At 33.2% G+C, this 16,880-nt stretch overlaps 1 protein-coding gene across 1 annotated transcript in view; it reads right to left on the bottom strand.

Annotated features, from left to right (window-relative positions):
- LOC145282885 (uncharacterized) overlaps window positions 1-16,880 on the bottom strand; it is a 102,654-nt gene that overhangs the window by 34,033 nt on the left and 51,741 nt on the right. The window contains exons 8-9 of the mRNA XM_080132260.1: window positions 14,963-15,040; window positions 13,302-13,395 (exon numbers count right to left, since the gene is read on the bottom strand). Coding sequence (XP_079988386.1) covers window positions 13,302-13,395; window positions 14,963-15,040 — 172 coding nt within the window. The remainder of the gene's footprint in view (window positions 1-13,301; window positions 13,396-14,962; window positions 15,041-16,880) is intronic.

The raw sequence follows: 16,880 nt of genomic DNA on the forward strand, positions 1-16,880 counted from the left end.
ATGACAGCCAGTTGTGTTTGTTGCCGTATATTGACAGCAAGCCGTGTCTGGTGTTGTGTAATGACAACAGTTGTGTTTGTTGGCGTATATTGACAGTAAGCCGTGTCTGGTGTTGTGTAATGACAACCAGTTGTGTTTGTTGCCGTATATTGACAGCAAGCCGTGTCTGGTGTTGTGTAATGACAGCCAGTTGTGTTTGTTGCCGTATATTGACAGCAAGCCGTGTCTGGTGTTGTGTAATGACAGCCAGTTGTGTTTGTTGGCGTATATTGACAGCAAGCCGTGTCTGGTGTTGTGTAATGACAGCCAGTTGTGTTTGTTGCCGTATATTGACAGCAAGCCGTGTCTGGTGTTGTGTAATGACAGCCAGTTGTGTTTGTTGGCGTATATTGACAGCAAGCCGTGTCTGTTGTTGTGTAATGACAGCCAGTTGTGTTTGTTGCCGTATATTGACAGCAAGCCGTGTCTGGTGTTGTGTAATGACAACAGTTGTGTTTGTTGGCGTATATTGACAGTAAGCCGTGTCTGGTGTTGTGTAATGACAACCAGTTGTGTTTGTTGCCGTATATTGACAGCAAGCCGTGTCTGGTGTTGTGTAATGACAGCCAGTTGTGTTTGTTGCCGTATATTGACAGCAAGCCGTGTCTGGTGTTGTGTAATGACAGCCAGTTGTGTTTGTTGGCGTATATTGACAGCAAGCCGTGTCTGGTGTTGTGTAATGACAGCCAGTTGTGTTTTTTGCCTATATTGACAGCAAGCCGTGTCTGGTGTTGTGTAATGACAACAGTTGTGTTTGTTGGCGTATATTGACAGCAAGCCGTGTCTGGTGTTGTGTAATGACAGCCAGTTGTGTTTGTTGCCGTATATTGACAGCAAGCCGTGTCTGGTGTTGTGTAATGACAGCCAGTTGTGTTTGTTGGCGTATATTGACAGCAAGCCGTGTCTGGTGTTGTGTAATGACAACCAGTTGTGTTTGGTGCCGTATATTGACAGCAAGCCGTGTCTGGTGTTGTGTAATGACAACCAGTTGTGTTTGTTGGCGTATATCGACAGCAAGCCGTGTCTGGTGTTGTGTAATGACAACCAGTTGTGTTTGTTGGCGTATATTGACAGCAAGCCGTGTCTGGTGTTGTGTAATGACAACCAGTTGTGTTTGTTGGCGTATATTGACAGCAAGCCGTGTCTGGTGTTGTGTAATGACAACAGGCTGACGTAGCAGACAGAAAGAACGAACATACTAGTGTAAAATACATGTCGGCGACTTATGTGGTAAACGAAGAAAATAAAAAACATTTTATTGCAATGTTTGTGTGGAAGCCCTCATTTCCTTTACGACTGTTTCTATCCTACAATGTTTGCGTAATAGAGACCAACAACGTTACAGAAAGCAACGTTGGATAATTATTCATGATGTCCTGGTGATTTTATATTGATTGTTAACTTATGATCAATTCATGACAAATAATAACATGGAATATTCAACATATGAATTCGTTCAGTTCCACCATCGTCATCAGCAGCTGGTTTGGTGACGTCATAATTTTATAGGGCTTTACACTGTTCAATAATTTCTCAGAGACTCTTGATTGGAAGACAGCATTTTAGGATTTGTTGTCGACAATTAGTCAGATAGAAACTGAACCATTTCGGTGGCCTTTAATCTATCAGGCTGATGTATTCCCTTGGATAGTTCATTCAAAAGTTATAACTAACTCATATTAGTTCGTGTAAAGTACCGGACTGTGTATATCTAAATATATGTTATATAGTGTTTTATATCACGTGTCTCTTTAAAATATGTTTATGTAAATGTTTAATTGTTAATAGAATCGTCTAGTGTGTCTATAGTTCGTGTTATGTACATTGCGAGTGCGGGTGTTCGTTGGTTACACATTAGATATTTTCTCGCGGACAAAGGACAACATACCTTCTTTTATCGTTTCTTTCTCTTTGGGTGGTTGGCAACAGCTTCACGTTCTGTAAACAGGTTATATTTTGTATAACTTTATTTCTTTAATATTTCGTGTCGTGGAGTTTGCAAAGGTTTCTATTGGTTTCTACATCTTTCTAAAATGCGTCCATTTGCGCTCTGGTGGACGTAAAAATAACGGCGGATTCCGAGTTCAATCTCCATACTTCCTCAATTATTTACGTGATTATATCATGACCGCTTCTTTGTTAGTTAAGCATTTTACGTACAAAAAACTCTTATTCCTTATTGTCAATTATAAATATTGTTAACATTATATTGCTGAACTATATTCCAAGTCCTTTGATATTTGTAAATATTTTATTGCGATGTTAAAATATTTCACTCATTGGTAAATTCGAAATCCGTTTTTGTTTCAAATACTACAAATTTCAATAATATTGTACATTCATGAAAATACAATAAATCTAATCTTTAGACGTAACAGATTATCCTGTCAAGCCATAATATTTAATATCAGGATCTAAACTAATATTTTTCAAGAGTTTCTTTTATTTTAAAGATCAAATTAAACTAAATACAGCAAAAACAGGTATTTTTAAAAACATAATAACCGTATAGTCTGATTTATCTCCCTTTGTTAGAAGTTTCGAAAGAATGAACACAAGATTAAATAGGTTTCAAAAGTCATATTAAACGAAATGGGTTTGAATGAACAGGTGACATTTTGTATGTTATCAAATGTAGACCTGTTTATGCCTCTCCTTTTGCTAACCAAATGGAGCATGCAGCGTGAATATTAAGGCAGAACGGGTTATAACAGAATGAATGTTTAGGCAGAACGGGTTATAACAGAATGAATGTTTAGGCAGAACGGGTTATAACAGAATGAATGTTTAGGCAGAACGGGTTATAACAGAATGAATGTTTAGGCAGAACGGGTTATAACAGAATGAATGTTTAGGCAGAACGTTTATAACAGAATGAATGTTTAGGCAGAACGGGTCATAACAGAATGAATGTTTAGGCAGAACGGTTATAACAGAATGAATGTTTAGGCAGAACGTTTATAACAGAATGAATGTTTAGGAAGAACGGGTTATAACAGAATGAATGTTTTGGCAGAACGGTTATAACAGAATGAATGTTTAGGCAGAACGGTTGTAACAGAATGAATGTTTAGGCAGAACGTTTATAACAGAATGAATGTTTAGGCAGAACGGTTATAACAGAATGAATGTTTAGGCAGAACGGGTTATAACAGAATGAATGTTTAGGCAGAACGGGTTATAACAGAATGAATGTTTAGGCAGAACGGGTTATAACAGAATGAATGTTTAGGCAGAACGTTTATAACAGAATGAATGTTTAGGCAAAACGGGTTATAACGGAATGAATGTTTATGAAGAACGGGTTATAACAGAATAAATGTTTAGGAAGAACGGGTTATAACAGAATGAATGTTTAGGCAGAACGTTTATAACAGAATGAATGTTTAGGCAAAACGGGTTATAACAGAATTAATGTTTAGGAAGAACGGGTTATAACAGAATGAATGTTTAGGCAGAACGTTTATAACAGAATGAATGTTTAGGCAGAACGGTTGTAACAGAATGAATGTTTAGGCAGAACGTTTATAACAGAATGAATGTTTAGGCAGAACGGGTTATAACAGAATGAATGTTTAGGCAGAACGGTTATAACAGAATGAATGTTTAGGCAGAACGTTTATAACAGAATGAATATTTAGGCAGAACGGGTCATAACAGAATGAATGTTTAGGCAGAACGGTTATAACAGAATGAATGTTTAGGCAGAACGGTTGTAACAGAATGAATCTTTAGGCAGAACGGTTGTAACAGAATGAATGTTTAGGCAGAACGGGTTATAACAGAATGAATCTTTAGGAATAACGGGTTATAACAGAATGAATGTTTAGGCAGAACGGTTATAACAGAATGAATGTTTAGGCAGAACGGTTATAACAGAATGAATGTTTAGGCAGAACGGTTGTAACAGAATGAATGTTTAGGCAGAACGTTTATAACAGAATGAATATTTAGGCAGAACGGGTTATAACAGAATGAATGTTTAGGCAGAACGGGTTATAACAGAATGAATGTTTAGGCAGAACGGTTGTAACAGAATGAATGTTTAGGCAGAACGGTTGTAACAGAATGAATGTTTAGGCAGAACGTTTATAACAGAATGAATCTTTAGGAAGAACGGGTTATAACAGAATGAATGTTTAGGCAGAACGGTTATAACAGAATGAATGTTTAGGCAGAACGGTTATAACAGAATGAATGTTTAGGCAGAACGTTTATAACAGAATGAATATTTAGGCAGAACGGTTATAACAGAATGAATGTTTAGGCAGAACGGTTGTAACAGAATGAATGTTTAGGCAGAACGTTTATAACAGAATGAATGTTTAGGCAGAACGGGTTATAACAGAATGAATCTTTAGGAAGAACGGGTTATAACAGAATGAATGTTTAGGAAGAACGGTTATAACAGAATGAATGTTTAGGAAGAACGGTTATAACAGAATGAATGTTTAGGCAGAACGGTTATAACAGAATGAATGTTTAGGAAGAACGGGTTATAACAGAATGAATCTTTAGGAAGAACGGGTTATAACAGAATGAATGTTTAGGCAGAACGGTTATAACAGAATGAATGTTTAGGAAGAACGGGTTATAACAGAATGAATCTTTAGGAAGAACGGGTTATAACAGAATGAATGTTTAGGCAGAACGGTTATAACAGAATGAATGTTTAGGAAGAACGGTTATAACAGAATGAATGTTTAGGAAGAACGGTTATAACAGAATGAATGTTTAGGAAGAACGGTTATAACAGAATGAATGTTTAGGAAGAACGGTTATAACAGAATGAATGTTTAGGAAGAACGGTTATAACAGAATGAATGTTTAGGAAGAACGGTTATAACAGAATGAATGTTTAGGAAGAACGGGTTATAACAGAATGAATGTTTAGGAAGAACGGTTATAACAGAATGAATGTTTAGGAAGAACGGTTATAACAGAATGAATGTTTAGGAAGAACGGGTTATAACAGAATGAATGTTTAGGAAGAACGGTTATAACAGAATGAATGTTTAGGAAGAACGGTTATAACAGAATGAATGTTTAGGAAGAACGGGTTATAACAGAATGAATGTTTAGGAAGAACGGTTATAACAGAATGAATGTTTAGGAAGAACGGGTTATAACAGAATGAATGTTTAGGAAGAACGGTTATAACAGAATGAATGTTTAGGAAGAACGGTTATAACAGAATGAATGTTTAGGAAGAACGGTTATAACAGAATGAATGTTTAGGAAGAACGGTTATAACAGAATGAATGTTTAGGAAGAACGGTTATAACAGAATGAATGTTTAGGAAGAACGGTTATAACAGAATGAATGTTTAGGAAGAACGGTTATAACAGAATGAATGTTTAGGAAGAACGGGTTATAACAGAATGAATGTTTAGGCAGAACGGTTATAACAGAATGAATGTTTAGGAAGAACGGTTATAACAGAATGAATGTTTAGGAAGAACGGTTATAACAGAATGAATGTTTAGGAAGAACGGGTTATAACAGAATGAATGTTTAGGAAGAACGGTTATAACAGAATGAATGTTTAGGAAGAACGGGTTATAACAGAATGAATGTTTAGGAAGAACGGTTATAACAGAATGAATGTTTAGGAAGAACGGTTATAACAGAATGAATGTTTAGGAAGAACGGTTATAACAGAATGAATGTTTAGGAAGAACGGTTATAACAGAATGAATTTTTAGGAAGAACGGTTATAACAGAATGAATGTTTAGGAAGAACGGTTATAACAGAATGAATGTTTAGGAAGAACGGTTATAACAGAATGAATGTTTAGGAAGAACGGGTTATAACAGAATGAATGTTTAGGAAGAACGGTTATAACAGAATGAATGTTTAGGAAGAACGGTTATAACAGAATGAATGTTTAGGAAGAACGGGTTATAACAGAATGAATGTTTAGGAAGAACGGTTATAACAGAATGAATGTTTAGGAAGAACGGTTATAACAGAATGAATGTTTAGGAAGAACGGGTTATAACAGAATGAATGTTTAGGAAGAACGGTTATAACAGAATGAATGTTTAGGAAGAACGGGTTATAACAGAATGAATGTTTAGGAAGAACGGTTATAACAGAATGAATGTTTAGGAAGAACGGTTATAACAGAATGAATGTTTAGGAAGAACGGTTATAACAGAATGAATGTTTAGGAAGAACGGTTATAACAGAATGAATGTTTAGGAAGAACGGTTATAACAGAATGAATGTTTAGGAAGAACGGTTATAACAGAATGAATGTTTAGGAAGAACGGGTTATAACAGAATGAATGTTTAGGAAGAACGGTTATAACAGAATGAATGTTTAGGAAGAACGGTTATAACAGAATGAATGTTTAGGAAGAACGGGTTATAACAGAATGAATGTTTAGGAAGAACGGTTATAACAGAATGAATGTTTAGGAAGAACGGTTATAACAGAATGAATGTTTAGGAAGAACGGGTTATAACAGAATGAATGTTTAGGAAGAACGGTTATAACAGAATGAATGTTTAGGAAGAACGGGTTATAACAGAATGAATGTTTAAGAAGAACGGTTATAACAGAATGAATGTTTCGGAAGAACGGTTATAACAGAATGAATGTTTAGGAAGAACGGTTATAACAGAATGAATGTTTAGGAAGAACGGTTATAACAGAATGAATGTTTAGGCAGAACGGTTATAACAGAATGAATGTTTAGGCAGAACGGGTTATAACAGAATGAATCTTTAGGAAGAACGGGTTATAACAGAATGAATGTTTAGGCAGAACGGTTATAACAGAATGAATGTTTAGGAAGAACGGTTATAACAGAATGAATGTTTAGGAAGAACGGTTATAACAGAATGAATGTTTAGGCAGAACGGTTATAACAGAATGAATGTTTAGGCAGAACGGTTGTAACAGAATGAATGTTTAGGCAGAACGGTTGTAACAGAATGAATGTTTAGGCAGAACGGTTATAACAGAATGAATGTTTAGGCAGAACGGTTATAACAGAATGAATGTTTAGGCAGAACGTTTATAACAGAATGAATGTTTAGGCAGAACGGGTTATAACAGAATGAATCTTTAGGAAGAACGGGTTATAACAGAATGAATGTTTAGGCAGAACGGTTATAACAGAATGAATGTTTAGGAAGAACGGTTATAACAGAATGAATGTTTAGGCAGAACGGTTATAACAGAATGAATGTTTAGGCAGAACGGTTGTAACAGAATGAATGTTTAGGCAGAACGGTTGTAACAGAATGAATGTTTAGGCAGAACGGTTATAACAGAATGAATGTTTAGGCAGAACGGTTATAACAGAATGAATGTTTAGGCAGAACGGTTGTAACAGAATGAATGTTTAGGCAGAACGGTTGTAACAGAATGAATGTTTAGGCAGAACGGTTGTAACAGAATGAATCTTTAGGAAGAACGGTTATAACAGAATGAATGTTTAGGAAGAACGGTTATAACAGAATGAATGTTTAGGCAGAACGGGTTATAACAGAATGAGTGATTAGGCAAAACGGGTTATAACAGAATGAATGTTTAGGCAGAACGGTTATAACAGAATGAATGTTTAGGCAGAACGGTTATAACAGAATGAATGTTTAGGCAGAACGGTTATAACAGAATGAATGTTTAGGCAGAACGGTTATAACAGAATGAATGTTTAGGCAGAACGGTTATAACAGAATGAATGTTTAGGCAGAACGGTTGTAACAGAATGAATGTTTAGGCAGAACGGTTGTAACAGAATGAATGTTTAGGCAGAACGGTTATAACAGAATGAATGTTTAGGCAGAACGGTTATAACAGAATGAATGTTTAGGCAGAACGGTTATAACAGAATGAATGTTTAGGCAGAACGGTTGTAACAGAATGAATGTTTAGGCAGAACGTTTATAACAGAATGAATGTTTAGGCAGAACGGGTTATAACAGAATGAATGTTTAGGCAGAACGGTTATAACAGAATGAATGTTTAGGCAGAACGTTTATAACAGAATGAATATTTAGGCAGAACGGGTCATAACAGAATGAATGTTTAGGCAGAACAGTTATAACAGAATGAATGTTTAGGCAGAACGGTTGTAACAGAATGAATGTTTAGGCAGAACGGTTGTAACAGAATGAATGTTTAGGCAGAACGGGTTATAACAGAATGAATCTTTAGGAAGAACGGGTTATAACAGAATGAATGTTTAGGCAGAACGGTTGTAACAGAATGAATGTTTAGGCAGAACGGTTGTAACAGAATGAATGTTTAGGCAGAACGGGTTATAACAGAATGAATGTTTAGGCAGAACGGTTATAACAGAATGAATGTTTTGGCAGAACGGTTATAACAGAATGAATGTTTAGGCAGAACGGTTATAACAGAATGAATGTTTAGGCAGAACGGTTATAACAGAATGAATGTTTAGGCAGAACGGTTATAACAGAATGAATGTTTAGGCAGAACGGTTGTAACAGAATGAATGTTTAGGCAGAACGGTTGTAACAGAATGAATGTTTAGGCAGAACGGTTATAACAGAATGAATGTTTAGGCAGAACGGTTATAACAGAATGAATGTTTAGGCAGAACGGTTATAACAGAATGAATGTTTAGGCAGAACGGTTATAACAGAATGAATGTTTAGGCAGAACGGTTGTAACAGAATGAATGTTTTGGCAGAACGTTTATAACAGAATGAATGTTTAGGCAGAACGGTTGTAACAGAATGAATGTTTAGGCAGAACGTTTATAACAGAATGAATGTTTAGGCAGAACGGTTATAACAGAATGAATGTTTAGGCAGAACGGTTATAACAGAATGAATGTTTAGGCAGAACGGTTATAACAGAATGAATGTTTAGGCAGAACGGTTATAACAGAATGAATGTTTTGGCAGAACGGTTATAACAGAATGAATGTTTAGGCAGAACGGTTATAACAGAATGAATGTTTAGGCAGAACGGTTATAACAGAATGAATGTTTAGGCAGAACGGTTATAACAGAATGAATGTTTAGGCAGAACGGTTGTAACAGAATGAATGTTTTGGCAGAACGGTTATAACAGAATGAATGTTTTGGCAGAACGGTTATAACAGAATGAATGTTTTGGCAGAACGGTTGTAACAGAATGAATGTTTAGGCAGAACGGTTATAACAGAATGAATGTTTTGGCAGAACGGTTATAACAGAATGAATGTTTAGGCAGAACGGTTATAACAGAATGAATGTTTAGGCAGAACGGTTATAACAGAATGAATGTTTAGGCAGAACGGTTATAACAGAATGAATGTTTAGGCAGAACGGTTGTAACAGAATGAATGTTTTGGCAGAACGGTTATAACAGAATGAATGTTTTGGCAGAACGGTTATAACAGAATGAATGTTTTGGCAGAACGGTTGTAACAGAATGAATGTTTAGGCAGAACGGTTATAACAGAATGAATGTTTTGGCAGAACGGTTATAACAGAATGAATGTTTTGGCAGAACGGTTATAACAGAATGAATGTTTTGGCAGAACGGTTATAACAGAATGAATGTTTTGGCAGAACGGTTGTAACAGAATGAATGTTTTGGCAGAACGGTTGTAACAGAATGAATGTTTAGGCAGAACGGTTATAACAGAATGAATGTTTTGGCAGAACGGTTATAACAGAATGAATGTTTTGGCAGAACGGTTATAACAGAATGAATGTTTTGGCAGAACGGTTGTAACAGAATGAATGTTTTGGCAGAACGGTTATAACAGAATGAATGTTTTGGCAGAACGGTTATAACAGAATGAATGTTTTGGCAGAACGGTTGTAACAGAATGAATGTTTAGGCAGAACGGTTATAACAGAATGAATGTTTTGGCAGAACGGTTATAACAGAATGAATGTTTTGGCAGAACGGTTATAACAGAATGAATGTTTTGGCAGAACGGTTATAACAGAATGAATGTTTTGGCAGAACGGTTATAACAGAATGAATGTTTTGGCAGAACGGTTGTAACAGAATGAATGTTTAGGCAGAACGGTTATAACAGAATGAATGTTTTGGCAGAACGGTTATAACAGAATGAATGTTTTGGCAGAACGGTTATAACAGAATGAATGTTTTGGCAGAACGGTTGTAACAGAATGAATGTTTAGGCAGAACGGTTATAACAGAATGAATGTTTTGGCAGAACGGTTATAACAGAATGAATGTTTAGGCAGAACGGTTATAACAGAATGAATGTTTAGGCAGAACGGTTATAACAGAATGAATGTTTAGGCAGAACGGTTATAACAGAATGAATGTTTAGGCAGAACGGGTTATAACAGAATGAATGTTTTGGCAGAACGGTTATAACAGAATGAATGTTTTGGCAGAACGGTTATAACAGAATGAATGTTTTGGCAGAACGGTTGTAACAGAATGAATGTTTAGGCAGAACGGTTATAACAGAATGAATGTTTTGGCAGAACGGTTATAACAGAATGAATGTTTTGGCAGAACGGTTATAACAGAATGAATGTTTTGGCAGAACGGTTGTAACAGAATGAATGTTTAGGCAGAACGGTTATAACAGAATGAATGTTTTGGCAGAACGGTTATAACAGAATGAATGTTTAGGCAGAACGGTTATAACAGAATGAATGTTTAGGCAGAACGGTTATAACAGAATGAATGTTTAGGCAGAACGGTTATAACAGAATGAATGTTTAGGCAGAACGGGTTATAACAGAATGAATGTTTAGGCAGAACGGTTATAACAGAATGAATGTTTAGGCAGAACGTTTATAACAGAATGAATATTTAGGCAGAACGGGTCATAACAGAATGAATGTTTAGGCAGAACGGTTATAACAGAATGAATGTTTAGGCAGAACGTTTATAACAGAATGAATATTTAGGCAGAACGGGTCATAACAGAATGAATGTTTAGGCAGAACGGGTCATAACAGAATGAATGTTTAGGCAGAACGGGTTATAACAGAATGAATGTTTAGGCAGAACGGGTTATAACAGAATGAATGTTTGGGCAGAACCGTCACGCAGGTGTTAACAGTTGAAATAGACGTTTGGAATGTTCGATTTCGATACTACTTGTCCATTCTTAGTGACTTTATCTGCTATCTAGACCCTCCACGTGTAGAACCTGAACTGCATAAATATCTGTTTTTCATCCATAGGGGAAACGTTATTATGATTGTTATTAAACATACATTTATTGTTTTAACAGTAAATACCGTTACACACACACACACACACACACATACACACACACATATATATATATATTTGTGTGTGCATGTGTATACATATATATATACACACACACATGTATACATGTATGTATAATGCATATATATAGATATATCCACATATACATACATGAAATAAAATGGAGGTGGAAGGACCTGGATATTCAACGTTTCGCCCGATTTATGCGGACTTCTTCAAGAGGGATGGTTATTGACTTGAAGAAGCTCGCATAAATCGGGCGAAACGTTGAATATCCAGGTCCTTCAACCTCCATTTTATTTCATATCGTCGGATTTAATCCAGCTCAACAATCATATATATACATATAAATGTACATACATACATATATATATGCAGATATACACATATACATACATATATGTACACATATATATATACACATATACATACATATATATAGAGAGAGAGAAAGAGAGAGAGAGAGAGAGAGAGAGAAATAAAAAGGAACAAACCGACTTATGTGTTCTCAACGTTTCGTTTTTATTTCAAGACTTAACAGGAAGTCTCCAAATAAAGACGAAACGTTGATGAACACATAAATCGGTTTGTTCCTTTTTATTTCTATATTTTGTCTGAATACGATTACCATTATTCTCACTATATACATATATACACATATGTATACAATTATATATACATCTACACATATCTACATACACATATAATTAGATATATATACATATATATGCACACATATATGCATACATATATACCCATGTAAATACATATATACACATACATATATACACATGTACATGCATACATATACACACATATACATATATATATACATATGTATACATATACATACATATATACATACGAACATATACATACACATATACTTACTTATATATACATATATATACACATATATGCACACATATACATCTATATACATATATATATTCATATATATGCACACACATATATATACATATGTCTCTGTCTGTCTGTCTGTCTGTCTGTCTGTCTGTTTCTCTCTCTCTCTCTCTCTCTCTCTCTCTCTCTCTCTCTCTCTCTCTCTCTCTCTCTCTCTCTCGGGCAGTCTGTCGATTTCGATGATGACGCGGAGGTTGATTAGTGTCCGTGTCGATAGTGCGATGTGAGGCTGATCGGAGCTCTGAAACCCCGGCCTCAGATGTGATACCTGATGGCAGGAAATCCGCGTAATGGCGCCCGTAGTCGCGCTCTTTTTGCTTCCTGAGTAACCCCGAACAAGGCACAGTGCCACTTTGATGTAGAGGGCTACTATCGGGGGCATAAGTTGCAGGGATACTATGTAGGGAGTTGGGCAGCAAGATGTTCGTTCATATTACACTTGAACTTCAGTTACAAGAGCTTGTAATTCGTCGGAGCATTCACTATTAAAATACTTGTAGAACAAACACGCAACATTTCGTTTAAGACAACTTAATATGTTAAGATGTAACATACAACGTTACACTCCCCGTTAACTTAATATATGTTCACATCTTTATATGCCTCAGTCGCCGAAACCTATTTACTATCGAACATATTTCTTATACTCTCCTTTATCCTCACATTTCTCAAGCGCAGTTCACAGATGTTATACTTGTCATCACACTAGATAGATAAAGAGTAACATAGCATAAGTGAGCGTCGGGAAAATGTCAGTGAAAAATAAATGAAGCGATTTTTAATATGAAACTTAATGACTTATGCTTAATTCGCTTGCGTCAAATGACATTTACATTCTCGATTACTAGAATAAGAGATTACCAGTATTGGATTTGCCGAACATTATTAGTCTTTCAGATATTTACATTTTTCTTAATTTTTTAAAATGTACTGAACCCCTTAATTTTAAAATTTTATAATGTGATAAATCAAATAACTTTGACAAGAAATAAAGACGACAATTAATGCAGCTTACAAAATGTCTGATTTCAACAAATAATTCCTTGTATGAAGAGCACCATGTTCCTGAAACAAAACGCATATATAAACTCACCGCAAATTCAAATAAGTGACCCCCTCCCTAAAATGCTTACCTTGCAGAACACGTCCATCAATTGGTAACTCGAAACGACATGCTCGAAAAGAAAATTCCAATTGTTCTTGCAGCCATGATTGAATCTCGTTGCTCTAAAATGGAAATTGAATGCACCATCGTTAACCATTGTTCGTGAAGTAATTACGCATTTTGTGCGGTAAAATACTTGATTATTTATATTTCTTTTAATATTCATTATTTTTTAAATATTTTGCTATTTTATTTATTTTTATTATTTATTATTTGTTGTTAAAACTTTTATCTAGTAAATTGAGATTTTTGTCTGATATAAATTCATAAACAAGGACTATGATGACGTAGAATTAATATTCGTACTTTTATATTTCATCATCGATATTTCTCTAAGATAATCAGCAATATATATATATATATATATATATATATATATATTTACTATTTTTAAAACAGTAATCTCAGGATATGTATGTTTCGAGGTTACTATGTATCATCAGCGTAGTTTGACTGTGTTTCTCTAAGAATCGAACCCTGAACCATGTGTATCATAGTCCGGCACGTTTAACCATTACGCCACGAAATCCTAGACAAAATTCCCTTTTTATTTCTATCGTTTATATACTTATGTAGATTTCTTATTGATTTTTTTAAACGAGGTTTTTGTTTGGACTCAGATAAATAATATTCATTTAGTATTTTTTATTTTTAATGATATATATATATATATATATATATATATATATATATATATATATAGAGAGAGAGAGAGAGAGAAAGAAAAGTAAAGAATATAAGCATGAAAGGGAAATAATTGGGGGATTTTATTGAAAGCAGACGAGTGCCGTACAATTTTATTGTGTTTATGGGGGGCAAAAAATAAGACTAAAATTAAACAGAAATTAAAACAAGTGAATTTATTGAAAGTCTGGAAAAATCATGGATTACAATAGAAAAATGCGAGCATGAAAAGTAATATGATTAAGCTTAAAAATAGAAAAGTAAAAGACTAGTTGTTAAAACGAAAAAACAAGGACAAAATATTCTAGTAAAAATATAATAAATTTATAATTTAAAATATTGCAGCATTAAGAATTCTTATTAAAATTCAATTTATAACATTATATAATCAATTCTTAGTGCTGCAATATTTTAAGTTATAAATTTATTATAGTTTTAACAACTAGTCCTTTACTAGCTTAACTATATTAATTTTCATGCTCGAATTTTTCTATTATAAATTTTTATATATATATATATATATATATATATATATATATATATATATATATATATTGTTTCAACATTGATTGAACACGACAGAGTTATTCTTTTTCCGATTTTTCAGGATATCGTTTCCATTCGCCGAGCGGCTTTTTCATTTCAGCTGGTATATTGTATAAAATGGCGCCCAAAAAGTTGTTGTTAAACCATATTCTACTACAGCACTTTCTATCGATTCAAAGGAAAAGAAAGAGAAAACGATAACAATATCAATTACTCCAGACGACGATCGGATGCACCGATAGAAAGCGCTTGAGAAGAATATGGCTGAACAACAACTTTTGGACGCCATTTTATGCAATATGCCAACTGAAATTATATGTATATATGTATATATATATATATATATATATATATATATATATATATAAATATGCATACAAATAGAAAATTGAAAATTACATTAACATTACTCGCTGTGTTCATCTGTCCGAAAAAACTAACAATATTTTTTGTCTGTGGTTTGTTCGTTGTTCCGTTCTGAAATGAGAATGAAAAATATTACAAATGAATACAATGTTAATTATCATTGATATAGTTTCACTTATATACGAATAGATACAATATATATATATATATATATATATATATATATATATATATATACAATATATACAATATATATAAATATATACAATATATATATACAATATATACAATATATATATATAAATATATAAAAATATATGCAATATATATAAAATATATACAATATATACAACATTTATAATATATACAATGTATAAAATATATACAATATATACAAATATATACAATATATATATAGTATATAAAAATATATAAAATATATACAATATATATACAATATATACAAATATATACAATATATATACGATATATACAATATATACAAATATATAAAAATATATACAATATATACAAATATATACAATATATACAAATAAATACAATATGTAATATATACAAATATATTCAATATATACAAATATATACAATATATACAAATATATACAATATATACAAATATATATAATATGTAAAATATAATATATATAAATATATACAACATATACAAATATATACAATATATACAAATATATACAATATATGTAATAGATATAATATATACAATATATACAAATATATACAATATTTACAAATTTACACTGATATATAAAATATATATAAATATATACAATATATATAAATATATGCAATATATACAAATATATAAAATATATATGCAATGTATACAAATATATACAATATATACAAATATATTCAATATATATAAATATATACTATATATACAAAGATATACAATATATAAAATGTATACAAATATATACAATATATACAAATATATTCAATATATATAAATATATACTATATATATACAAAGATATACAATATATAAAATGTATACAAAGATATACAATATATAAAATATATACAAAGATATACAATATATACAGATAATGGGAACTTAAAGAAAGACAAGCAAACATATGTAGAGACCTAGACGATCCATGTAGATTATGCAATCATGAAAAATTTGCTATCCAACTTTAAAGAACCTCAACATCTATTAAACTGTAGGAGAGAAATAGTGAACAACTGTGCTCACAGGATAAACTTTACTCTAGGATAGTGACACAAAATAATTTTAAAATTAACAATAGAAAATAAATAAACATACATAGATCTCTCATTACCCCCTCTCTATTTTCTTTTCTCTGTACCATTCACTCCCCCTCCCCCTCACTATATCCACATATCTCCACCCAAGCCTACCTGAATCTGCTACCCTCCCCCACACACACACAATACAACCTAATATACTTTAAACTTAAAAACTGAAATATTGTCATTACCTGCCTTCCCCCTCCATTATCTCCTACCCCAACACCCCCTCCTTTTTCTTTCTCTTCCCCCCCGTACTCCTCCTAAAAACAATTCTTCCTAATACTAACCAACCATTTCTGTAAGGTCTGGCGAAGCTGTTAGATCGTAATCACGGTCCAACATCCGAAACATATGTAACCAAACAGATAAAACGGTAATAAAAAAATAAAACACATATTTGCTCTGCAATAGTATTGAGCACTCTCTTCAGGTTTTTACTAATTACCAGTTTTACCATATATATATATATATAAAGTGAAAGTGTCTGTCTGTTTGTCTGTCTGTCTGTGTACATTTCCCTACACAATAACTGTCAATTTTTAGTCTACAGACTCGAAATTTGATATACAGGTTATGGTGATTTGGGAAAATCAGAAATTTGGCTGTTAAGACCTTTGAGAACTCTACCAAACTCCTCCGCCAATTTTGGGTA

The sequence above is a fragment of the Euprymna scolopes genome, chromosome 1, assembly GCF_053919585.1.
Source record: "Euprymna scolopes isolate OS-2025 chromosome 1, ASM5391958v1, whole genome shotgun sequence".
NCBI classification, from domain to species: Eukaryota; Metazoa; Mollusca; class Cephalopoda; order Sepiida; family Sepiolidae; genus Euprymna; species Euprymna scolopes.